This window comes from Cajanus cajan, chromosome 3 (assembly GCF_000230855.2).
Source record: "Cajanus cajan strain Asha chromosome 3, NIPB_CcT2T_4, whole genome shotgun sequence".
In the NCBI taxonomy this organism is placed as follows: Eukaryota; Viridiplantae; Streptophyta; class Magnoliopsida; order Fabales; family Fabaceae; genus Cajanus; species Cajanus cajan.
This window is the reverse complement of record NC_138519.1, coordinates 80,091,438-80,115,863: the sequence shown is the minus strand read 5'-3', so window position 1 is coordinate 80,115,863 and position 24,426 is coordinate 80,091,438. Positions and strand designations below refer to the sequence as shown.

General features: G+C 29.5%; 3 protein-coding genes across 5 annotated transcripts; all 3 read left to right on the top strand.

Annotated features, from left to right (window-relative positions):
- Positions 1-1,551: 1,551 nt before the first annotated feature.
- On the top strand, positions 1,552-8,075 carry RGS1 (REGULATOR OF G-PROTEIN SIGNALING 1). Of its 3 annotated transcripts, none has more exons than XR_003805834.2 (11): positions 1,554-1,828; positions 2,668-2,788; positions 2,939-3,002; positions 3,084-3,168; positions 3,902-3,975; positions 4,329-4,520; positions 5,073-5,161; positions 5,418-5,656; positions 5,977-6,101; positions 6,510-6,798; positions 7,068-7,197. XR_003805834.2 is itself a non-coding variant. In XM_020365044.3 (11 exons), exons 1-11 carry the CDS (start codon positions 1,752-1,754, stop codon positions 7,272-7,274), a joined length of 1,395 nt encoding a protein of 464 aa, XP_020220633.1. In that variant the 5' UTR covers positions 1,554-1,751; the 3' UTR covers positions 7,275-8,075. The 3 variants fall into 3 exon arrangements, 2 of the variants coding, with proteins under 2 accessions (XP_020220641.1, XP_020220633.1); XM_020365044.3 differs by having other exon boundaries at positions 6,510-6,631; positions 7,068-8,075; XM_020365052.3 differs by lacking the exon at positions 6,510-6,798 and having other exon boundaries at positions 1,552-1,828; positions 7,068-8,075.
- Positions 8,076-9,502: 1,427 nt separating this feature from the next.
- On the top strand, positions 9,503-12,405 carry LOC109790419 (very-long-chain 3-oxoacyl-CoA reductase 1). The gene is made up of 3 exons (XM_020349866.3): positions 9,503-10,172; positions 11,221-11,290; positions 11,853-12,405. The coding sequence occupies exons 1-3, from the start codon at positions 9,556-9,558 to the stop codon at positions 12,129-12,131; spliced, it is 966 nt and encodes a 321-aa protein (XP_020205455.1). The 5' UTR covers positions 9,503-9,555; the 3' UTR covers positions 12,132-12,405.
- Positions 12,406-19,623: 7,218 nt separating this feature from the next.
- On the top strand, positions 19,624-23,049 carry LOC109800409 (very-long-chain 3-oxoacyl-CoA reductase 1). Its single transcript, XM_020361196.3, has 3 exons — positions 19,624-20,520; positions 21,030-21,099; positions 22,546-23,049. Exons 1-3 carry the CDS (start codon positions 19,883-19,885, stop codon positions 22,798-22,800), a joined length of 963 nt encoding a protein of 320 aa, XP_020216785.1. The 5' UTR covers positions 19,624-19,882; the 3' UTR covers positions 22,801-23,049.
- Positions 23,050-24,426: the final 1,377 nt, after the last annotated feature.

The window sequence follows — 24,426 nt, the reverse complement described above, 5'->3', positions numbered from 1 at the left end:
GTGAATAATTTTTTAAGTTTAATAGAGAAAGTCTTAATATTCCTTTTATTTTGATATATGTGTATACATATTTGCTTATAATGTTTTTTAAATAACATATAAAAATATTTAGGAAAAATAGAAAAAGAAATTTATTTTACTAAATAAAAGTTAATTTATTATTAATAAAAAAATTAATTAAGTTTTCATGCATTGCAGAGGTAAACTGACTAGTTAATTAAATGCGATGCGCTTCTAGATGAAACATCACACTTATTTTTCTTATTCCTCCATGTTGTTCAACTTTTGTCAATAATTTGATATAAGAGAAAAATTAGGTACAGTGTATTACGAATTTTTTAGTATTATTCTGTAATTAAAGAAAAAAAATTTATCTTTTGGACTTTTGTTGCAAGTTTTATTGAAATAAAAGTGTATTTCTTTTTAAATAAAAATGAATTTAAAAATTTAGGTATTGTGCCTAAAAGTTTTTTTTAAATGACATCCTGACATTTGAAACCGATTTGATAAAATTGGTTCACGAATAATGGTATTTGAACATTCAACTAACTCAAATACTTCATTGATGTTCTAAATTTTATTATTTATTTTTTTTTATGTTTCTCTTCCCATCATATATATATATATATATATATTAATCTATCATTTTTCTACTTTTTTTTTTCTGTTTTTAGGTGTAGTTGTATTTGGTATTTGGGGGTGTCTAATTTTATTTTTCCTTTCCTTACAAATTACTGAAAAAATAATAATAATGGAAAAGACATGAGGATATTGAAGATTAAAAAAAAAAAAAAAAACTATGTTATGGTCCCCTTTACTTTGACAAAATGTCTTTTTTGTTTTCATTTGCTATTTTTACTTTTAATTAGAATTAGAATAAAAAAAACGGTAAAAGCACTTCTTTCTTTTTTTTCTGTTTCTTATATCATAGTATGAAAATCAAGAATACAATTATACTTTTTTTTATGACAGAATACAATTATACTTAAGAAATACATAAATTTATTATTATTTTAAGGATATATACAGTGTGAAACTTTTTTATATTAAATTATTTAATCATGTATAATAAAACCGTTAACTAAAGTTAATTTGTAATCTATTAGTGAGTATATATCCATTAAACTCTTATTTTGAAACTTTCCGATGAAAAAAGTTCATGTATTTATTAATTCTCAAATTCGTTAAAAATGAGTATTCACGTTGATTTAGATTTTTTTTTAATTGACTCAGATTGACCGTAAACCCTTTAATATCATAAACATCTTTGCTATTTGGGAACTAGTTGCCCTTTTTTTTTCCTTGCATGCCATTAACCACTCCTACTACGTCTACTAAAAAATTTTCATATTCAATTCATCATAAAAAAAATACCTTTTGAATAAATAAAAAAATTCTTGATCCATTACTATTTATGAAAGTGTGGGAGTCATGATGAATATTTAGAAAATACTGTGTTTATGATTTCCGTACACGTCACTGCGTTTAACACTTTGATTAGGATTTGTTAATTAAATAAAAGAATAGTAGTAAGTCTTACGAGAAAAAAAAAAAAAAAGAAAAAAAAAACAGTGATATCTTGGGAAATTCCGAAGCAAGCAAAGTGTGAAACAAACATCAGTTGGAAGTGAAGGACTATGTTGACTGAACAAACGAGGAACAGAAGAGAAATGTTTCAGCTTCGATTCAGTGCAACTGTGTGAACACTGAACTCTGAATCTGTAGATTGAAGTGTTCCAAATGAAAACAGAATGGTGAGATGTGCCGTGGAAGGAGGTTGCCCCAGTGACTATGTAGCCATTGCCCTATCCATCTTTTCTTTCATTGTGTAAGCTTCTCTCTTTTTCTCTTTCTTTTTTCAGCCAAATTTCACACTAAACTATAATTGCCCCTATCCATGTAATGGCTCATTGTTATTGTGCCAAATTGGCCACTCCTATGCCTGTATGATGTCATGACCATGTAAATTTTGAGCTCTGATTAAGAAGTTATGATGTTATTTATATGCCCTTAACCCCTTGCTATTTCAAGTTAGTTTCCCACCATGCCCATGAATTAAAAACTTTTTTTTTTCCCTATCTGATCTGCTTATTGATTAAAGGAGTTTCCTTGGTTGGGCTCTCTCTTTGATGAATCATGTGATTCCTGTGTTGGGTGATTTAGTTTACCCTTTACTATCTGTTTGGATAAACCATTAAACCTCCTCATAAACACCTTTAAGAGAACAAAATAAGGAGAAAAAATGAAATAAGTTTTTCCATAGGTTAAAATTAGTTTATTCATAAGTTAAAATTAAGATTTTGAAGAAGCTAATAGCAGAGAGTTTCTACAAATTAGGTTATGTATAAGTTAATTTTAGTTTATGGAGAAACTTATTTTATTTTTCTTTCTTATTTTTCTCTCCTAAAAGTGCTCTTGGAGAAGTTTAATCAAACAAACCTTTAGTCTTATCTTATAAGTATCATTTTAGTATCAGTATAACCAAGAAACATCTGGGGCTTCTATTTGGCACCCAACTAATCCATATCCCATCAGGTTGGCCTACTTAGGAGTAAAATGGTATTTCCGGTGATAATTTCATTTGTTTCAAAATTATTAATATATAAAGAAAACTATGTGACATTTGTTTTCTTATGCATAAGCTATTGATTGGTTTCTATCTTTCAGGCTTCTCTTGTGGTCAATATTTCCCTTCCTAGTTCACAAGGTTCCTCGAACCAAAGGCAGTGGCTTCTGGATACCTGTAATTCAAGTTGTTGCCAGCTTCAACCTACTTCTATCAATTGTGGTAGAAATAAGTTCTTTATCTCTTTTTCATTTATTTTCTTTGACAACTTTAGAAACATCCCTATTTGAGTTGTTCGGTGGTACCGTAGTATCAGCTCAGCATTGCCTTGTTCTCTCAAGCTTAGCTATCCTATATTTGTTTTTTATGCAGATGTCAAATAATTACTTGAAATTTGGAAAGAGAAATTGGTTGCAGTCGTGCTACCTATGGGGAGGTTATCCTTCTTTTGTTTATACATACATATTGAAAAGATGAATTCTTGTTAGTATAACCATGCTTTTCATGTTTATTTCAGTCTGGGGTGAAGCTCCACTTGGGTTCGGTTTGTTGTTGAGCTGCCGCATAACACAAGCTTCACAATTATATTTTATCTTTGTCAAGTAAGTGACAACTTGATATTAAGTTTTTAGACCATATTGGTGCAAGTTGCTGCCTCTATACCGATTAAATGACTTAAGGGTGTGTTTGGGTAAACAACTTAATTAAGTGCTTATTGGGCAAGTGTTTATCATGTAAGCATTGTTGTATAAGTTATTTCTATAATTGAATAGAAAATAGGATTAAATTCTTTTTATATAAACTGTAAGTTGTTTTCATAAGGTATATCTATAGAGCTTACTGAAATAAGTTAAAAAAGCCTTATGAATAGATTATAAGCTATTTCCATAAGTTCTTCCAAATATTTATACGAGTGATTAATTATGCTATGAGATATGACTAAATAAACTTTATTTAAGTTCTTCCAAATGTACCCTAAAGTTCATCATCCGTAGCTTAAAGCAGTTAATCTGTATTTTCCTCCACTGTAGCACACAGCACACAGCCTGTTAAATGTATTATCATAACATTCTGTTTGTCCGAATGGTTTTATGGTGAAACTACTATCCACTTGAGCTCATGGAGGCTTGTGGATTTTTTATTGATGTGATTATTTGCAGGCATTATTGACCATAATTAATTGGCACTTTGCCTGTTACTTCAAGAAGCTTCAATTTTTTTTTTAATTTTTAGTTTTTTTTTTTTTTGGTACTCACTGCAATTCTTAACCAGTACTAAAGGAGTTATCACCCATTTCTGACCTGTATTCAATTTCTTTCTTTATTAATCTTTCAGGAGGCGTTTGCCACTGATAAAATCATATATTTTTCTTCCACTTATTCTACTTCCCTGGACTGCTATTGCTGCTGGTAAGACTGAATTAATTTAGTTTTACTTGTTGCCGTAGTTTTTATTACATAGAATTTACTACTTGAAGTAGAGGTAACTGGTGTAAGTTTATCATTATTATCCATAGAACTTCATTTCTTTTGATCTCTTCTTATCTTATATTTCAAAATTTTGCTGGACTTTGTCTCTTTAGTTGAATCAGTTATTATGTTTTTAAGTGTTTCTGCTTTGTGTCCATGATTTTCTCAACATCTTTTGGAATTTCTGTAAATGATTACCAGGACCCACTCCCCTATCTTTCCCTAGCCCTGTCTCTTTTGTTTGCTTTCCTTCCATTATTTATTTCTAATAAAACTATTTGTTCATGCTATAGTTATCCATTTGATGAGGCCTCTAAGCAGTCGCTGTCACATGAGAGCTCAATGGACCATCCCAGTTGTATGTTTCCATTCATTGTACGTTGCGATTTTGGTTGTGGTTACAGCTGCTGTTCATCATATAGAGTTCAGGTTTGATGAACTCAAAGACCTCTGGCGGGGAATACTTGTATCAGCCGTGTCCATTGGTACACTTTTTCCTAGGTTTTATAAGAAACTCCTCTATTTCTCTATTTTCTTTTCTGAAGTTCCTAGCTTCCTACTAACCAGTGAGGTTGTTGTTAAGGTTATTGAATTCACCATTAAGTCGATAATTATTCAGGTTTTTAGCAAATAAATTTCCTATCTAAATGAGTAACATTCAAGTTAAAAAAAATTGATGCCAAAATTAATGTTAGCTCATTGATGCATATTTTCAAATGTTATAGATATCGCATATTCCTTAACTAGTGTGTTTAGGGAATTTGCAGAAGCTTTACCCTAAATACATGATAGTTTACTTTCTGAAAAGAGATTCTATACTATGTAGTCTCTTAATTAGCCACATTTTCTTTAATCAAATTTAACTATGGCCTGCTGGACTAAAAACAACTGATATTCATTTTTGCATTGGCTGATCCTATATCCACTTAGTTATTTTCAAACTATTGTTATAAATATAAAATATGAGCTTGGATATTTTCTGGATGGCTTATCTCAGCAGCCTCAATAATTTAACCTTTGCTCATTTATTCTGGCAGCTGTGTGGGTTACTGCTTACATACTAAATGAAATTTATGACAATATCTCATGGCTTGAAGTTGCCTCCAGATTTCTGCTTTTAGTTGTGGTATGCTTTCCTACTGCTTCTTGTGTTCCATAACTATGAAACGACAGATATTTTTAGAGTCTGTTTGGATAAAAAGGTTAAAAGAGTTTTTGAGAGCTTCTCAACTGGGGAAAAAAACTATTTTTAATTGAGAAACTGTCAAAAACTCCTTTAAACTTGTATCCAAATAGACCCTTAATAGATTCAAAGTTAAAATCCAAGTCATTATGTTGTGAATTTTTTATTTACTTCCATTCTCTGTTGGTTTTATTTAAAGGCAAGCATACTTGTGGTGGCTTTCTTTTCAATATCAAGTTCACAACCACTTCTCTCACAAATCAGCTTGAGGAGAAGAGAATCTAGAGAATTTCGCACAATGAGCCAGGCTCTTGGAATACCTGATAGTGGGGTATTAACACAAAGTGAGCCAATTTCAAGGGTAGATCCTAATGAACCGTTGGATAAGCTTCTATTGAATAAAAGATTCCGGCAGTCTTTTATGGCATTTGCTGATAGGTAAAGTAACCTTCTTGTGTTTCCAGTATGTTGGCACTTGGCAGACATTTGAAAGAACTATGTTTTCTCTTCACTTTAAGAAATGACATATTTGAAAGAAACAATTCCGACAAAATGAGTAATATTTTCTACACATTAAATGGAAGATAACAGATGTTAAATTTGCACAATGAAATCTTGGTTAAGAATGAATCCTTTCTACTCTTGTCCCACAAGGTCCGGAAAGTGTTGGACCTAAACATCAAAATTGAAGCAAAAAAATGCATTTTTTTTTTGTCTTGTTTGAAATTAAAAAAGTAATATTGTTTTAATACTTACAGTTGCTTGGCTGGGGAAAGTGTGCACTTCTTTGACGAAGTATATGAGCTTAGTAAAATACCTGAAGATGACTGTGTGAGAAGGATCTATATGGCACGACATATTATTGAGAAATACATAGTAGCAGGTTTGTAATTCTAATTCCAGGTGGCTTCCTTCTTTCATCCTATCCCTTGTTTTTTTTTTCCATGATGCCCAGTTTTTGCAATATTCAAAATTGCAGGATAAGTTTTCTCAGTCCTTTTATGTGTCTGTTTGAATATAAAACAGAAGTACTTTTAGCAGTTCTTCTATTGAATTTTTTTTATTTTATTTTCAATTGAGAAGTTCTCAAAAACTCTTCTAAGCTTGTACTTAAATAGATTTTATGAACACTGCTATTTGATTTAGACACAGTTGCTTGTCTCGTCTATGGTGTTCTGGTGAATGACTCGGAGTACCAAGAGTTGTAGGAGAAAAAAAATCCCATGCTTGCCATCTTTGCTTCCCAATTTGGGGCACTTTGTTTAATATTGGCTGGAATGTAATTTCACAGGTGCGGCTATGGAGGTGAACATCTCTCATAGAAGCAGACAAGAAATATTGTTAACTTCCAACCTCGCACGTCCTGATCTCTTCCACAGTGCACTTAATGAGATCATTCAGTTGATGAGAACAGCAAGTTCCTTAGATTCAAAAGCCCTTGATTAGAATTGATTAATGATATATACTCGCATATCATCCTCCTAACAATGCTCTCAACTCTTCATAAAGAAAATGTTGATGAATATCTAGAAGACATAAAAGCATTATGTTATGTAGCGATTTAAGATCAGAGAAAATAGGTTATGCACTAATGTTATATATTAGTTTGACATTGTTATCCAATCATAAACCACCATGTACGGTGACTTTATTGGCTTTAACAATTAATAACTAAAAAGTAAAAATTCATACTGATGGTAAAATGTAATTGAATCATTGAATGACAATATAAAAGTATTTTTGTATTGTTAGTGTATAACCATTAAGCTCTTAGGATCTTAAGATTGTTCCTTAAAATTAGTCTGACCATGGATGTATAATTTTAACCTAAAACATTTCACTTGTGCAGAATCTGGCGCGAGATTACTGGTCTTCAATGTTCTTCCTGAAGTTCCAGGAAGAATCCAATGTAAGATCAAATGGGTACGAGCTGGAGCAAATGACAGGGTGGAACTTTTCTCCAAGGTTGAGTTCTGTGCATGGTACAGATGATCCCTTTCACCAAGACCATCTTCTCAAGAGCTCAGGCTGTAGCCACGATACTACTGACTTGTGACTCGTTAGCATTGATGCTCAGTTTTCTGGTTTGGTGATGCCTTGCCACACCAACTTCACTTTTTCAAGAAAAAAAAAATTACTAGTAAACAATCACTTTGGTCCCTGAATGTGGAAGGCGTTGACATATTAGCCTCTGAATTAAAAAAAAAATGTCAAATAAGTCCCTGACAGTCACATTAATTCAAAACACATAAAAATGTGTGACCAAAGTGACAATATTGATAGATATTCAAAGATCAAAATGACACTAAATAGTTAAATTTTAGAGATTTATTTGACACTTTCTTAGTCACAGGGACTAACATAACAGTGTTCACCACTTTCAGGGATCAAATTGTTTACTCAAAAAAATTACTGATATGTTTTTTCCTACAACATATATGGTTAGTATCGATAGAAGATAAACAATGGAGGAGAGTTGGGAGGTGTAAGGAAGAAGTCAAGGTCTTTATATATATATATATATATATTTTCAGGCCATGAGTAATATCTGTGCAGTTAGGTTGGGACCGTGCACGTCCTTGTCACGTGGGTTAATTATACTGGTTTCATTTTAACCCTCTGGATTTGGATATAGACTACTCTGCAGTTACTTTAACCATTTGTTAGGTCTAGCATTTTAAGTTTTAAAATAGATTAAAATACTGTATCATTGAATTAAATGCAACTTACAACCACTTTGATATGATGTGTCTTTCATTATGATAATTACTTGTATTGCTTTTAGCCTAGTGTATTACCATCATACCACTTTTGTAACAGTATTATAAAAGGAAAATGTTCATTACTAATCTCTAAACCCTTATCTATCATTTGAGTAACTGATAGAAGTTTTTTTTTTCTTTTTTCTTTTTTTAAGAACTTGTTGTTGGAATTTGTGTGGATTAGCGTTAATTAATTGTTGGATAATTTTTAGATTATCAAATAATATCAATTATGGAAATTTTATCTTATTCTAAGCACAATTTGAGTTTATGATATGCATGAGACTAATGAATTGGGTTTTTATTTGGTGTTCGATGAAGAGTTCCTGCCCTTATATTGAGACTATAAAATTATTGTTTCATTAGATTTTTTTCTTCTTTTTGTAATGCACTTGTATGAAAACCTTAGTCACCAGATAGAGTAATTTTTTCTTTTATTCCCATCTCTACGTGTTATAATCAAGATTGCAAGTGTGGGATCAATATTTCATTGGTTAGATAAAGATTGTGACGACAGATTAAGAGTTTTTTCAAGTACATGCATTCTGAAACTTTCTTTGATTAATTTGTGCCTTAAAACATATTATATTATGCATCTTTGTGTGACAAGATTCATGATTCATTTTTTAATTAAAAAATCCAACATTGAGATTTAATAAAAATAATTATATAAGAAGTTTAATTTAAACTGTACGATGACAATAATAAACGAACTAACATTTGTTTATTATAATTAATTAATAGACTAATGAAAAAGAGAAACTTCATCTCTATATTATATATATATATAAGGAAGAATCTATTTACTTTAGAAGTAAATTTATCTAGATTTAATTGGTTGAATATCTTATCTAGTATAAATGTCTTGACATAGAGAGGGAGTAGTTTAAAATAGGGTTGGCAAAATGGGTCAATCCGACCCGTTTTGGCCTGACCCGTCAATGACCCTCCAGAAACAAGTCAAACTAGACTGGCCCGTCAATGAAAAACGGGGTTGAAAATGTTGGCCCGTCTCGCTTAAATGCGAGTTGACGGGCCGGTAGACTAGCCCATATTATATTAAAAAAAATGCAAAAAAAAAACTGTAAAAGGATTGTCAATAGGTTAACGGCTTGGCGAAGCGGGCTTTACGGGTTGACAAGTTGGAATGCTAGCCCGATCCATCAATTTTTGACAGACCAATGGGCCGGCCTGCGAGCCACGGTCCATTTTGCCACCCTTAGTATGAAACTACCCGTTTTACAATCGGTTTCTTTTGCCTCCGCCCATTTTATTGTCATTCAATGGCAATGCCAACATTTGGTTTACAACTGGAGAGTAATTTTTTTGTTCAACTGGCACAAAACACGTGCATCTCATCAAGTTATTGTTAAAACTTACATATGTACTTTGTGAACCCCACACTACTAACATGATTCAGTCACATTGTGTGAAGTTATCTCCGCAGTATAGGCCGGTCGATGAAACATTCAATTAATTCAAAAAAAATATCTACTTTCTGATGGCGACATAATTAAAAAAGTCTTATAAAGTAAGAAAATTTCCTAGACTTTATCAAAAAGGAAAAAAAATAAAATGGATGTGCTAGATTTGTTCCTAGTTGCAACAAGCACCATAGGCTTCATTTGTGTGTGCAAAGCCCTCATCAAATTTCTCAAGTGGGTATGGGTGATGTTCTTGAGGCCACCAAAGGACCTCAAAGAATACGGTTCATGGGCCATGATAACCGGTTCCACCGATGGAATTGGCAAGGCCATGACCCTTGAATTGGCCTCCAAGGGACTTAACCTAATCTTGGTCGGTCGAAACCCTCTAAAGCTTGAAGCCACGTCCAAGGAAATAAGGGATCATGGGCACAATGTTGAGGTCAAGTTTGTGGTATTAGACATGCAAAAGGTTGGTGGGGTGGAAATGGTGAAGAGAATAGAGGAAGCAATAGAGGGTTTGGATATTGGTTTGGTTGTGAATGGTGCTGGCTTGGCTTACCCTTATGCTAGATTCTTTCATGAGGTGGATTTGGAGCTTATGGATGCTATTGTGAGAGTGAATGTTGAGGGAGCAACTTGGATCACAAAGGCAGTGATTCCCACTATGATCAAGAAGAAAAAAGGAGCAATAGTGAACATTGGATCTGGTTCCACAATTGTGCTTCCTTCGTACCCTTTAGTCGCTCTCTATGCTGCTTCAAAAGCGTAAGTATGTTCATGATTAATGGTGTGTTTATACCTTCTAGAATTAATTATGATGTTGAAATTAGGGTGAAAAATTGAAGTGACTAATTTTTGTTATGGTTTTGTAATTGATTTTGATAAAATTGAATGTTAATCCAAACACATACTGATAGTGTCGTTTAACTTTTGGTTTAACAAATTCTGAGAGAATGAATGTGATTGAAGAAAAATTTTGCTTTCACATTCATTGGCAAAAAAATGGATTTACAACCACACTATATGTTTTTTTAGGTAATCCGTTTGATTTTGTTTTTTCTTTAAGGATTTTGGTTTTATTGATCAATTGCACCTGGAAATGTTATAACAATAATGCTTTCTTGGATAATCCCATTATAATTTGTTCAGTTTTATGTGTTTCAACTTGTATATAAACCTTGCTTAGAATAGTAAAGTGACTTCATTTCATTGATCTGGAGTCAAGACTTTTGATGGGGAAATCGTCTTTAACTACAAAATTTAATGGTTTCACTACATAACATCAAATTTTGTGCTCCTATACCTACATTTCATTGCTGAAAATTTGTGTAAATTTCTTATCTAATCCAAATGTTATCTAAAGTTGTTTTAACTCAATTAATTTTATATTCATAATAATTAAATCTTTAAATGTCGACTAAATATGAGTTTTCATTAGTCTTAAGTACATTTAGATTCGATTCTTATAAACAAAAACTGAGATTCAAGTTTTATATATGGAAAAGACATGGTGAGGGAGAAAGACCTCACTAAATATGAGACAGATTTAACTAATAACATGGTTAGAAAAAAAAAATGAAATTTAATCTAAAATCATTTTATACACACTTGTCTCATTTTCTTGTCCTTTTCCTATCAATTCAATTGAAAAAAACAATCTAATAAAATGTTGCTGTTTAAAAGACAGATTATATTTTTTGCTTAGTTATTATTTTTAATTTTAATTGCAAAAACAAATCCTGAATCAGGATGTGAGAGAAAACAAATCTGAATCCAGATCTGTGATGTACTATTCTATTTGCTATTTTTACAGTTACCTTGCAATGTTTTCGAGATGCATCAGTTTGGAATACAAACATCAAGGAATTGACATCCAATGTCAGGTTGGAATACTCTGCTCCTCTTTCCTTTTTAAAGAATGGTAAACAAAAGTTAATCCTAAATTATCATGATTTTGATCTCTAGTTGAGTATTGTGTTCCTAAACTAGGATGGAAAATACTAAAAGGGAAATAATTTTGTTTAAAAACAATAGGATCTTCTCTAATAACACAAAACAGATTTACATTATTATCTAACAACGAATTATCATTCCTGATAAATTTGTTGATTTTGCTATAATTACATTAAAACCATATTTATAATTATAAGGATGTGTTTGGGTTACAGTTATGTTGAACAACATAACTCATGTTTATTTTCAACCAATCAGTGTTATTATTTTTCCATTTCATGTTTTGGGATGGACAAATGAGTGTTAATATATCTAAAACGATATTTCAAACAAACTAATTATTGATTGATTACACTGAGTACACCACATCATTAAACCCAAAATGAAAATAATTTTTCACTTCTAGTCTTAAGGTGGTTGATATAACAATATTTTAATTAGTATCTAGCTCTTGGTAATATATTTGGATGTGGTGGTGAGAAATAAATGCAGGTTCCATTATTTGTGTCAACAAAGATGACCAGAATGAAGACATCACTTTTTGTACCATCGCCAGAAACTTATAGTAAAGCATGCACAAGATGTATTGGCTATGAAAAACTGGTTGTGCCTTATTTCCTCCATTCTGTGCAAGGCTTTCTCATCAAAGCCATTCCTGAAACATTTCTGGATTCTTATATGCTACGCTATTTTCTTTATTGGCGTGGAAGAGGACTCTCCAAGGACGCCAAAATTAAAGCATCAACAGCATCTAATTCTGAAGCAAATTAAACATTAATGAGAAGTGCACAAATCAAGTCCAATAGTTGTTCTAACAACATTTGTGAAAAAGTGTAGGGGATCATGGAGATCCTAATGGATGTATGTTTTTTTTCTCTTCTTTTCAAGATTTGTCTTTTGATCAATCGTTTACCTACTTACCTATATTGTTAGTTTTGTTTGTATTTGGTATGTGTTTACTTAATCTAGTTACCATTTGAATATTTTGGGCTAGAAAAATATCTCCTCTGCAATTGTTAGAGTAACAATTTACTTATTTATGTCATTTCAAAGGTGAACTATATTCTAACTCTTCAGGCCTATGAAAACTCTCCAGATGGACACCACTTTAAGTACTATGATTAAAATTAATTTTAAATTTAATGAATTAAAAATGTTTGTAATAGAAAAAAAAAATGCTATGAGCAAACTCAATCTTTAATTTAATAGATTAAAAATGTTCGTAAGTAACCAGCCAGATTTTTAAGTGAACTTAATTTATGTATAAATAAATAAATAAAAACTCAAGCGCGCTATTTTTAAAATAAGAGATTTTATTTTTTACAACCTTAAAAAAGTTAATTGTTATATTTGAATTCTATAGGAATAATTTTTCTATAGTGCATGTCCTATTTTTTTTATTTAAGGACTTTAATCATAATTTAACAAAATTTTGTCTTATATAATTTTTACTATAACTGTAACCGAAGAATTTCTTAAACAATAAAATTAATTCGTTATAAATTTAAAATATAAATTATATGTTTAAAAATATTTATTTATTATAAATTTTGATTATAATATTATCTATATATTCAAAAGTATTTATTTTTTTATCAATTATAATCATATAAAGTTAACATTAATTCTATATACTGTGCGAATTAAAATACTAATCACATTTTATTTTTTAAAGTTCATTTTATAAGAGTCAAAGTTAATTAATTAATCTTTTGGATGTATCAAAGAAAGTTCTAATTAATCCAAAAATGATTTCTCACTATAAAAAAAAAAAGTGAAAATCTACGCGTGCGGACGCAGATCTTACTAATCCATTAAACATTTAAACGGGCCTACACTCACAGACGCCAAACTGCAACAACATTTTAAAGTTGGGTTACCCATAAAAATTAACATTTTACCAACCACACACTTATTATTATTTAAATTTAAAAATAGTTTTTTTTAGCCTTTTAATTTAAAAAAAAAGAATTGCTTTAGTCTGTTGAACTACATGCAATATCATTATTCATTGATAAAAGCAAACTGTATTAGATGTATGGAAGTAGTTGAATTTGATATGAGATTTTTACTAGTCAAAATATTAATAAATAAGTTTTATGTGAGAGATTTGTTAACCAAAAATTTGAACATAATAATTAAAATAGATCATTATGAGGACTAAATCTTTTAAAAAAGATAACTTGAAGACAAAAAAAATATACTTATTTTAAAATTGAGAGATTAAAAAGTATTTTTCTTGTTTATTGTTTTATTTTTCAAGGTTGATATTTCTTTAACATGTGAACTAACATTATATAATATTTATGAATTGTGAATGTATTTCGTGTATGATTGATATTGTTTGGTTTCGATTACTTGTTAATAACGAAATTTCTTCACAGTAGATTTGCGTGCATCGGTCAATTTTTAGAAGAAAAAAAAACACACTATTGCATTATGCTAACTTAATGCTTCAGAGTTGACGCCTTCAACTTTGTTTTGAAATTAAAAAATATATATATATGATAAATTTGTTGTGAGAATATTTTTTTTTTACTTATCTCAAACTTCAATTTTGAGACACGGATCAATCTGGTGTTATTAAGGTTAATTATTATTATATTTTGTATTAATAAAAAAATTGTGTTATCTTCTTTATCTTACTCTAAACTCGTTTAACTTCGACCGGAAGTTATTAATTAAATATATTTTTTAAAATATTCACAAATGTCAAATTTATTATTATATTCTCAAAAGTATTATTTATAGAAATGTTATTAGATAATTTCAAATAAATTCTTCCTTGTTTATGTTTATGGAAAAATTAAATAACACGAAATAGACATCAACAAATTAAAATATCATGGAATGTAGCGAAATAAAATTTTATTCCATTATTTTTTTTTTAGTTCATCCTTGTTGATAGGAGTAATTAATCTCCTCGCTAACCCCAAGTGTGTGGTTCAGCGGTAGGAGTTGATCCACGCTTAAGCAAGGTCAGGGGTTCGAATCCTGCCTTGTGTATGCAGCCGCGTTAAATCTTGGGGCCAGCTATCACACTCTTTGAGGTGTCTCTCTCCTCGCTAGGATTCAAACTCCTGACATTGCTTAAGAATGAATTAACCTCTACCGCTGTACCACACACTTGGGGTTATTTTATTCCATTATTTAAATATGTTGTATGATAAAATGAAATAAAATTCTCATTATTCCATTTTATTTTTAAATTGGGGGGAAATAAAATTCATTCCTATTTTACCACTTTAAAAAATAATATAATAGTATTAAGTTTGAATTTTCCTCTCTACCATCTTCTTCTATTAATCCAATATAATCTTGAGCAAAGCTAAAGGTTATGTTTGAATAAAAATTCAAAAAAATTATTATAACTGATTTTAATACACAATTCCTAATTTTAATTCACAAAGTAGAAAGAAATTACTTTAAAACAAATTATTTTTAAACTATCTAGACTAAAATCTAAACATGTGCTTTCAAAATTAATATTACTAATACGTATTATTTCACAGCAGCAATATTTTAAATTTCTTTTCCCACCATCTAATTCTACTATTATTTGATCCAACCTCATTTTCAAGAAGAACAATACTACAATTTACACTTCCGTGTTATTTCACGTAGCGTAAGCAAATTTTTCATCATTTAATTTAAGCAAAATTTATCAATAATTATTTATTTATTTTATAAAAATGATTCACCTAATATCTAAAATTGACAACTAAAGATAAATTTATATTCACAAAACAAGATTTTTTACAAATCAAATATTATTTTAATATAAATAAAAATTAAATTTAAGAATACTAAATCAACTCTCATATTTTTTGAGAGACCGTACAATAGGTCAACAAGTTTATTTTTTAGTTAATAAATAGGTTCATAGAAGGAGATTGGTTGTGAACGACGATCTGTTAGACAAGATTGATAAGTTTCATTCGCTGAGTACGTCGGTTGTTCTGAAGTGGAGGTGATACCTGTAAAAGAGACTCTGATACTAAAGTTAGTATTTGTGGGTGTATGAGTCTCATATATATAATACACGTACCTTTGTATGAATTAGGGTTTACCTGGACCTTGGGCCCGAAGTCGGTTATGATCCGTTCAGATAGTAGGCCTTCGTTCTGGCCGATGTCTAGTAGCGTTCATCCGATGTCATTTAACACTTTAGTACCAAGCTTAAGCTCGATTCTACGATAGTACAAAACTAAAACACATCTTGATAATAATAATAATAATAATAAATATAACTTAAACACATTACAGTTAGTTTAACTCTTCCTGTTTTGGACGTTAACTCGTCATTAGTTTTGGACCCGTCATCGCACTATACAGTTACACCACGCAACATCATAAAACCGGTGGACACGGCACATAAACAATTTAAACAATGCTATGTTTTTTTATTTTTATTTTTTAATCTCTTTTTCTCTCTAGATGTGTGTTGGGAGTATGTGTCCATGAATCACTGTGTATTAATCCATTCAAATATGTAATTTAAAAGTATTTTATGCCACATATAATCTTTTTTTCCAAATTAAAGATATATGCCACAGTGCTAAATTGAATGAAAAAGATAATATTTTCTAAAATTAAATGTTGCATGAGATACAACTTAGACTATTATTTTAACGATTCACAATTTCACATCGAAAATTATTGGTTGAATATATATATATATATATATATATATATATATATATATATATATATATATATATATATATATATCTTTGAGTTTGAATTATATTAGTAAATAAATAATAAAAAAATATTTTATCATATTTAAATTTATTGAATGACATTGCGTGTACAAATGTATAATACATTTCAATATAAAGTGCTTTGTAAATATTTAATTTGATACAAATAATATTTATTTTTTTTACCTAATTTCATCATTAATAACATAATTAATAAAATAACCAATTAACATTAATCACATAAATAAATTCTTGTAATTATATTAATTTGAATAATATGCACCAAATTTACTTTCAAATGTTTTATAGTACTCATCTTACCATAATTTCTCTTATTATATATTATTTTTTATGTGAATTTTGTATAAAAATTCATAAAAAAAAACGTGATTTCAATGAATTTTTTTTCAGAATTTTATCTTCAAGCAATATTTTCGTTAATAATATAAAAAGTTTCTTACAAATTCATTATTTATGTGTAACTTTCTTGTGAATTAAAATTCACAAATAATTTTTTTGTAATTTTTGTTGTTGAATTTCTTGCAAATTTTAAAATCACAAGAAATTTTGTCATAACTATGAATCAAATCATCATTAAAATTTTTGTTGTCACTGTCTTTCAAATATTCACAATTAACTTATTCAAAGCATCAAAAATATGCTTCCACACTTTCAACATCTTATTCATAACATTTTGAACTCTTAGAATGTGAGTTATATGTTTAACTCAACCTTACAATATTAACTTGTAAATTAAGCGTTGCTCCCACTTATATATTTTTTAATTCTCTTAGCATTAACTGATGTGTGACTTTAAGTTTTTCTTAAATATTAATTAGATCACGTTCTTAGAAAAAAATCATTATATTTATAAAATTTACATATTTTATTTAATTATAATTAAAATTAATTACAATGATATGTTTGTAAGTAATTTTGTAAAATAACATTTTAATTAAAAACTTTTAATTTTTAAACTTATAAATTTAAATAACTTTTGTTAATTTTTCCTACAGATTAAAATTCAAAGAGAAATCTACAAAAAAAAAGTTACTTGCGAATTTTTTCTACCACTTATTATAATATTAATAAATATTACTTAAAAATTTATTTTCACAAAAAAATTAAACAAATAAAATAAATCTTATGACATTTTTTGAGAATTTTTACCATGAAAAAAAATTCTTTTATCACTAAAATCATAATAAAATTTGAAAAAATTTATTTTGGATTATTTTCCATAAAATAGTTTGTGAAAAAAATCCTACATATTATTTTTCACAAATAAATTCATAAAATAAAATTCATGAAATTATTATTGCAAGAAAATTTGTAAAAAAATTCTTGCAAATATTTTTTTTGAAAAAAATAACACTTTTCTAAAAATTCCATATCAATTAAACATGACTTTAAATAACATATCTTTAATTATGAATTATTGTAAATACTTACTTTAAATATAAACCAAATTTATTTGTTACCTAATTTTGTTATTAATAATGTAATAAATGGAGATGGTTAAGGGCCAAATTCCCTTCTTTCAAGTATAATTTATTTTCTTGGTCCAATTCTCCTGGTGTTTGCCTCTCTTAATATTGCACATTGGTTGTTAGCTTTCTGGGATACGAGAAGTTTGTTGATTATTAGCTAATTAAGTCGTTCTTTTTGTGAGCTTTTAGGTTAACGTGGATTAGATTAACTTTCTTTAGTTATTTTGTAAAATACTTTACGTATATAGGTTAGAGTACTTTTTGTACTCTTGTTAATTATATTTTGTTTATCAAAAAAAATATGTAATAAATGGAATAAACAATCGACATTAATTACATGAAAATAACATTCAAATTTTGAATTTAATTTTTTTTAGTAAAGGTAAATGTACTTTAAAATACATTTCACCTTGTGTTCATTTTACTTTTTAGGAAAGAAAGTATTTAGTCTTTCTAAATTTTACCCTTTTATAAATAGATACCGCAAAATTTGAGTTTATTCCAATTGATGTTTAAACTTTGTCATGTTAGCAAATAGATACTATAAACTTTAATTTTATTATAATTTATTCTTAAATTTTTACCATTTTTACAAATAAATACCTTATTTACAGTTGTATCTTAATTAATTATTTTTTCAAGTCACTTATATTACATTGTTATTAAATTACAAAGATAAAAAATATCAATCATGTATTTATTTTAAATCACACTTATTTATTATTATTTTTACATATATATTAGTTTTATTTTCATATATATTAAAATACCATATATTTTAGAAAGAAATTTTTATTTATTTATTGTTTTTATCATTTCTTCTCTATTTTTACTAAACTCGTATTTTTATTATATTTTGAAGAAAAAAAACAGTTATAATATAAAAAATAACGAATAATTGAATAATTGATATTTAAGATGGATAATTTAACTCTAAATTGAAAATATAAATATTTTATAAAAATAATAAATTATCAAATGTCAATATCAAATAAAATAAAATTAAAATTAAGGGTATTTATTTATAAAATAAATAAAATTTAAAGATTAATTAAAATAAAGTTCATGATATTTATTTACAAAAGGATTGATTAGGATAATATAAAAATTTATGATGCTTATTTGTAAAAGAAAATAATATTTAAGGTGATTAATTATTCTTTTCCCTACTTTTTTTTTATTTTTATTTTGCATTTATCGTCATACTACATATCAATAATATCATATTTAATATTTATTACTCATTTTTTATCTCTCTCCTCCATTCATCCCAAATTCATCCTCAACTACATTATTTGACTTCAACGATGAGATCCTTATCGCCTACGAGAAGCTCTAGTGAGGAAGCTACACGAACGAGATCCTTTCATTTTCCTCTTCCTTTACTGAAACCTTACCAGTCTTAGACATCAAAATCGTCCACACCTATCACAAAACCCCTGTGCTCAACGAGTGAGTCACATTGTCATTATAATAAGGAATAAACAATAATCATTGAAATTAAATTTAAGCAACTTCTATAAAAATAATTTTTAAATAATTCAAATAAAAATAAAAATAAAAATTATTCACTTGTTCACCAACTTAAGTAGCCATCGCAGTAACATTTATTATTTATTTATTTATTTATTATTATTGTTTCCTTCTCTGGATACATTACATATAATTTATCACACTTTGTAATTTTTTTCTTACCCGTTCAATGTGTCAAATAGTACTTAACACTTGCGTATCTATGGGCTGATTTATTTTCTCTAGAGTGCTAACCAATAACTACGAACTGCAATTAAAATTCATTAAAAGTTATAAAATCATAACCAATACTCCTTAATTAACGATTGAAATCGATTAAACACTCACTTAAGTTCTCCAATTTTAAAAACACTATCTATTGTTCATTTCCATCAACATAATATTAATAATGCCATCTGAATGGACTAAAAAAAACCACATCAATAATTAATTCCATCAAACCGAGTTAAACATAACCAAAATGGAAATCTACTGGTTCCGAAAGTAAAACCAAAATAGAAACAGGTGGTAGAAGTAGAATAGAACCCACAGCTTGTAAAAGAAGGAGCAGATTGAAACTACCCGTTTTGCAATCGCTTTCTTTTGACTCCGCCCATTTTATTGTCTGCACTCTGCACCAATATTCATTCAATGCCACCACCTCAACTTTCTCTACTTAATTCTGGTGGTTTTCCGCTCATCTACCTCACCCACACTTCACACTTCTCTCTCGCTATTTATCTTAAATCTTAAATCAAACGCTCTTCACGTTTCCCTCATATACCCCTTTCTCGCGCACCACACTCTCCATCTCACCATGGAATGCTGCATAATCGCCAGACTCAAAGCGCAACCCCTCTGGTTCGCCGCGCTCTTCATCGTCGGTTTAGTAACCATTCTCAAACTGGCTTTGCTTCTCGTCAAATGGGTCTACGTCAATTTCCTCAGACCCCCCAAGAACCTCAAAAAGTACGGATCTTGGGCCCTCGTGACGGGCCCCACCGACGGCATTGGAAAAAGCTTCGCTTTTGAGCTCGCGCGCAAGGGTTTGAACCTCGTCCTCGTCGGTCGGAGCCCCGAGAAGCTGAAGAGCGTGTCGGATTCGATTTCGGCCAAGTTCGGGAAAATCGAGGTGAGGACCGTGGTGGTGGATTTCGCGGCGGATCTCGACGAGGGCGTGGCGAGGATCGGGGCGGCGATCGAGGGGTTGGATGTTGGGGTGTTGGTTAACAACGTGGGAGTGTCGTACCCTTATGCGAGATTCTTCCACGAGGTGGATGAGGGGTTGCTCAACAATTTGATTAAGGTTAATGTTGTGGGGACTACTAAGGTTACCCAGGTTGTGCTGCCTGGCATGCTCAAGAGGAAGAAGGGGGCCATTGTTAACATTGGCTCTGGAGCTGCTATTGTGATTCCCTCTGATCCTCTTTATGCTGTTTATGCTGCCACCAAAGCGTGAGTTTTTCATTTCATTCATTATTTGTGTTTCTGGATAAATTTCTCTAAAAGTACTAATAAGATGGGAAAATTTGAAGGATGAAGAAATAAGCTAACTCATAGAAGCTCTTTTGAACAAGCTTCTTCGGACTATTTTTTTAGTCTGAATTAATACAAGTTTAGTAGAACTTATGAGGAGTTTTCTTGGAGAAATAAAGAGTTTTTTTTTTTTTTTTTTCAGGCAGAGGACGCCTCAAATTAAAATTACTTCTAACTTGTATCTAAGTAGACTTACCTATAAGTTAATTTTAGGTTATAGAGAAACTTTTGCCTGAAGTGTTTTTTAAGATGTCTATCTGAATATATCTTAATTGAATTATGTTTGAGATCTCGTTGTATATAAGTCGAGGGTAACTCTTACTTTGGGTGTTAGCTTTCGGGATTTAGGGTGGCTTAGTTTGAAATTCTTAAGGTGTTTCTCTTAGTATTATGTGTTGTGTGTTGAGGTTTTGAGTTCCTTGTTTCAGGTACATCGATCAATTTTCCAGATGTCTCTATGTTGAATACAAGAAGAGTGGGATTGACGTTCAGTGTCAGGTATTGTGATGTTTTTTGAGTCATGCATGCTAGCATCTTGCTTGCTTAGTAGTACTTTTTTGGGGTAAAAAGTTTTTTTTCCCCCTCTTTTTCTTAATTCCACCTCCCAAGTTTCAATCAATTAGTTTAGGTACTGATCTGTATAGACTGTATTTGAGCTGAAGAGCTCTAGTTTTAGGGTGATGAAAAGAAAGCATATGCTTTGGTAGAGTTGCCTTTCTAATTGTTATGGACTTTAGCGGGCTGGAACTGTTACTGTACTGTACAAGAAACTAATACGATTACGAATAACTAATTTGGTTAAGCACAAAGGTTTACGTTATAACTTTTTTTTCTTTTTTCTTTTCACTTACATAAACCATGGACAAAACCGAACGGAAAAGAATCCCTTTTTACTCTGTACTTTTTTTTAGTTGAGGCAGGTATAGATATAATAAATATAGCTTTAAGTTGAAGATATGTTATGATCTGTTTAATACTGATATTTTTGTACAACTTGTTTATATCCCTGTGTTTGTATATGATTGTAATTTCTTTTTTCAACCAACCGTTGGCAGTAGCAATTTCAAAAGCATTTTGAATACCACCGGCTCTTGTTTTTTTCTCTTTAGTCTATTTTGAAGTTTTGCTTTAATGTTACATTACATGGGTGGTATGGTGTGGCATCCGATTTTGGATTTTCTGGGTAACTGCTGCACTTTATTATTTATGTATATAGAGTGACATATGAGGATTCGTTTGAGGTACTGTAGGCTGTAGCTTCGATCATTGACTAGAGTTTTCGAAACATGAAAACATGATTGACGATCGATTCTAAATTTTAGGTGGAATGGTGGATACACAGTGCACTTCAATGTTCTTCATGGCCTTAGCTATTAGCCTATTACCTTTGCCCTTACTCAATCCTACGTTTTTTTCCTGCAACTTGAAAATTACCCACCTAAATAATTTGTGCACTTGAAATGCTAGTGACACTCACTTTCTAATACTGTCTTTATTATTGTTTGAAATCACAAATATTAATAGGTCTTACCATTAAATCAAGAAAGGGACTCATTAAATAAAATGTTGGGGCCACAAAATTTATGATTTCTAATAAATTTCAACTAATAATAATAGAGTATTAGGAAGTGAATGTTAGAGAGAGTATTGTTTTGTGCTTAAAAAGAGTTGACTATGTAGAAGTGGATTGATGGCTTCAGGTTTCCGAAGTGTAAGCTACATACTCTTTAATAGTACACTCTTTTTTATTAGTTAAAGCTTAAAATTCATTGAAAATTAAAAAATCAGGAGAGTCATTAAATAAGATATGGGGTCCACCAAATTTTTTCATCTAATAAAAAAGTGTGTTAGAGAGTGTTCTTAACATTATGCTTATTGCTTATAAGGTTGGTCATATTTGATACGTTTTTTATGTGATTTCTGATTGAGATTTTGCTGATGCAGGTTCCATTGTACGTGGCAACTAAGATGGCATCAATCAGGAGATCTTCATTCTTTGTGCCATCAACAGATGGGTATGCGAGAGCAGGTGTGAGATGGATAGGGTATGAGCCTCGTTGCACACCATACTGGCCACACACTCTTCTTTGGGCTGTGGCATACTCATTGCCTGAGTTTGTTGTTGATGCTTGGCGCCTGTGGTTTTGCTTGGGTATTAGAAAGAGGGGACAGCGCAAAGATGCCACCAAGAAGGAATAAGACTGAGACTATGCTTGGTTGGTTTTGCTGTGTAGGCAATAGATGCTACTCATCATTAGTTGATTAAGGATTCCAAGTACCTGCTATGTTCCTCATTTTCATCTTACTGTGGTTAGTGTCTTTTTGGTATCAGTTGTGTGGCCTATTCTTTTTAGTCACCCGTTTTGGGTGTTTAAGTTCACTGTTCTAGTACTGTGTTGGACTGATCATATATTGAAATATCTTTTAACTTGGTTTTCTCTGCTGTCATTCTTGCCTTTGAGGCTGCTCTATACATTTTATGGATTCGTGACGAAATAATAGTTGGTCAAAATAATAGATAGGAGCTTTTTATGTATAACTATTATAAAATATAAATATATTTAATAAAAAATAAATACATTTCTGGCACACTTTTTAGAATATATTATTTTACTTAGTTAATTTTTATTGAAAATTATAAATTGTACCTTAAATTCTATTTAATATTTTTTTTCGCAATTATGTAATTTAATTTTAACTAAAAAAATGTGTTAAGAAGATTTGCTATGATAAATGAAGTCATTGTAGTTCAAGTTTAAAGTTAAAATATTTGAAAATGTTTGATAAGTTAATTGAATAATATAAACAATATATTAATTATTTGATGATAATGTGAAGGAGAATGACCGGGTAGACAACAAAATTCTAAATTAAAAAAAGTAAAAAAAAATGATTTCAAGTAAATAAATGGAGATTAAAAAGAAAAGAGATAAGTATATAAATTATAAATTATTTCAATTATCTTATGAAAAATAAGTTATAAGCTTTAAAATAAGTTATTTAACCGAATAAATTTATTTTAATTAAATTAACTTATAAGTTAATAAAAAAGTTTATAAATTCATTAGATGACTTACCAAACATACTTCTCATGAATAGTAAATGAAAATTTATAGTAATTATTGATCACTTTTAATCAATTTTTTTTATTCATAAGTATAATTTACGTAATATTTTAAAATTAATTATTAAGAATTAATTTATATTCGTAAGATATAACTTTTACTACAATAAGCATTAGATCTAATCAAATTTAATTGAACTAATTATATCAAAACGTATTTCTATTAACAAATACGTAGTTGCTGATCTCATTAGGTTTAATAAATTAAATCATATTCAATTATACATTCTTGACTTTTTTTACGTGTGTAATGTTGCATTGAGGTTCTACGTCTGGTTCAATATTTAATGATATTGAAACAAATAATTAAATTATTTTTAAGTTCAATATTATTTGTATCTATTAATTAAAATTAGTTTTATATTTTATTTTATTTTTGACCATTATATTAGTAGATTATATTATCTATGTAAGCATGAGCAAAATGTTACGAGAATAAATATTTTGGTCCCTTTTAATTATATAAAAAAATAAAGTTTAATTACATTTTTGTTGTTCAAGTTTTACAATTTTGGCACTTAATTTGTAATTATACACTTTGTTATTTAACATTTTAAATTTTGAATATTTTATCATTTAGATAATTGATTGCTAATATGAAATGTTAATCATATATCATAATATGTTATGCCATTATCTGTATGATATATTAATAATGAATGTGATGAATTAACCATTAATCAATGAAAAAATAACGTGTA

What these genes read in the sequence shown, in the direction of transcription:
- RGS1 (XM_020365044.3), top strand. Translation starts at nt 1,752, where the DNA reads ATGGTGAGATGTGCCGTGGAAGGAGGTTGCCCCAGTGACTATGTAGCC. An exon ending in TGAGAAATACATAGTAGCAG is followed by an intron (nt 6,102 to 6,509) that starts GTTTGTAATTCT and finishes GTAATTTCACAG; the next exon opens with GTGCGGCTATGGAGGTGAAC. An exon ending in TCATTCAGTTGATGAGAACA is followed by an intron (nt 6,632 to 7,067) that starts GCAAGTTCCTTA and finishes TCACTTGTGCAG; the next exon opens with AATCTGGCGCGAGATTACTG.
- LOC109790419 (XM_020349866.3), top strand. Translation starts at nt 9,556, where the DNA reads ATGGATGTGCTAGATTTGTTCCTAGTTGCAACAAGCACCATAGGCTTC. An exon ending in CTCTATGCTGCTTCAAAAGC is followed by an intron (nt 10,173 to 11,220) that starts GTAAGTATGTTC and finishes CTATTTTTACAG; the next exon opens with TTACCTTGCAATGTTTTCGA. An exon ending in GAATTGACATCCAATGTCAG is followed by an intron (nt 11,291 to 11,852) that starts GTTGGAATACTC and finishes AAATAAATGCAG; the next exon opens with GTTCCATTATTTGTGTCAAC.
- LOC109800409 (XM_020361196.3), top strand. Translation starts at nt 19,883, where the DNA reads ATGGAATGCTGCATAATCGCCAGACTCAAAGCGCAACCCCTCTGGTTC. An exon ending in GTTTATGCTGCCACCAAAGC is followed by an intron (nt 20,521 to 21,029) that starts GTGAGTTTTTCA and finishes TCCTTGTTTCAG; the next exon opens with GTACATCGATCAATTTTCCA. An exon ending in GGATTGACGTTCAGTGTCAG is followed by an intron (nt 21,100 to 22,545) that starts GTATTGTGATGT and finishes TTGCTGATGCAG; the next exon opens with GTTCCATTGTACGTGGCAAC.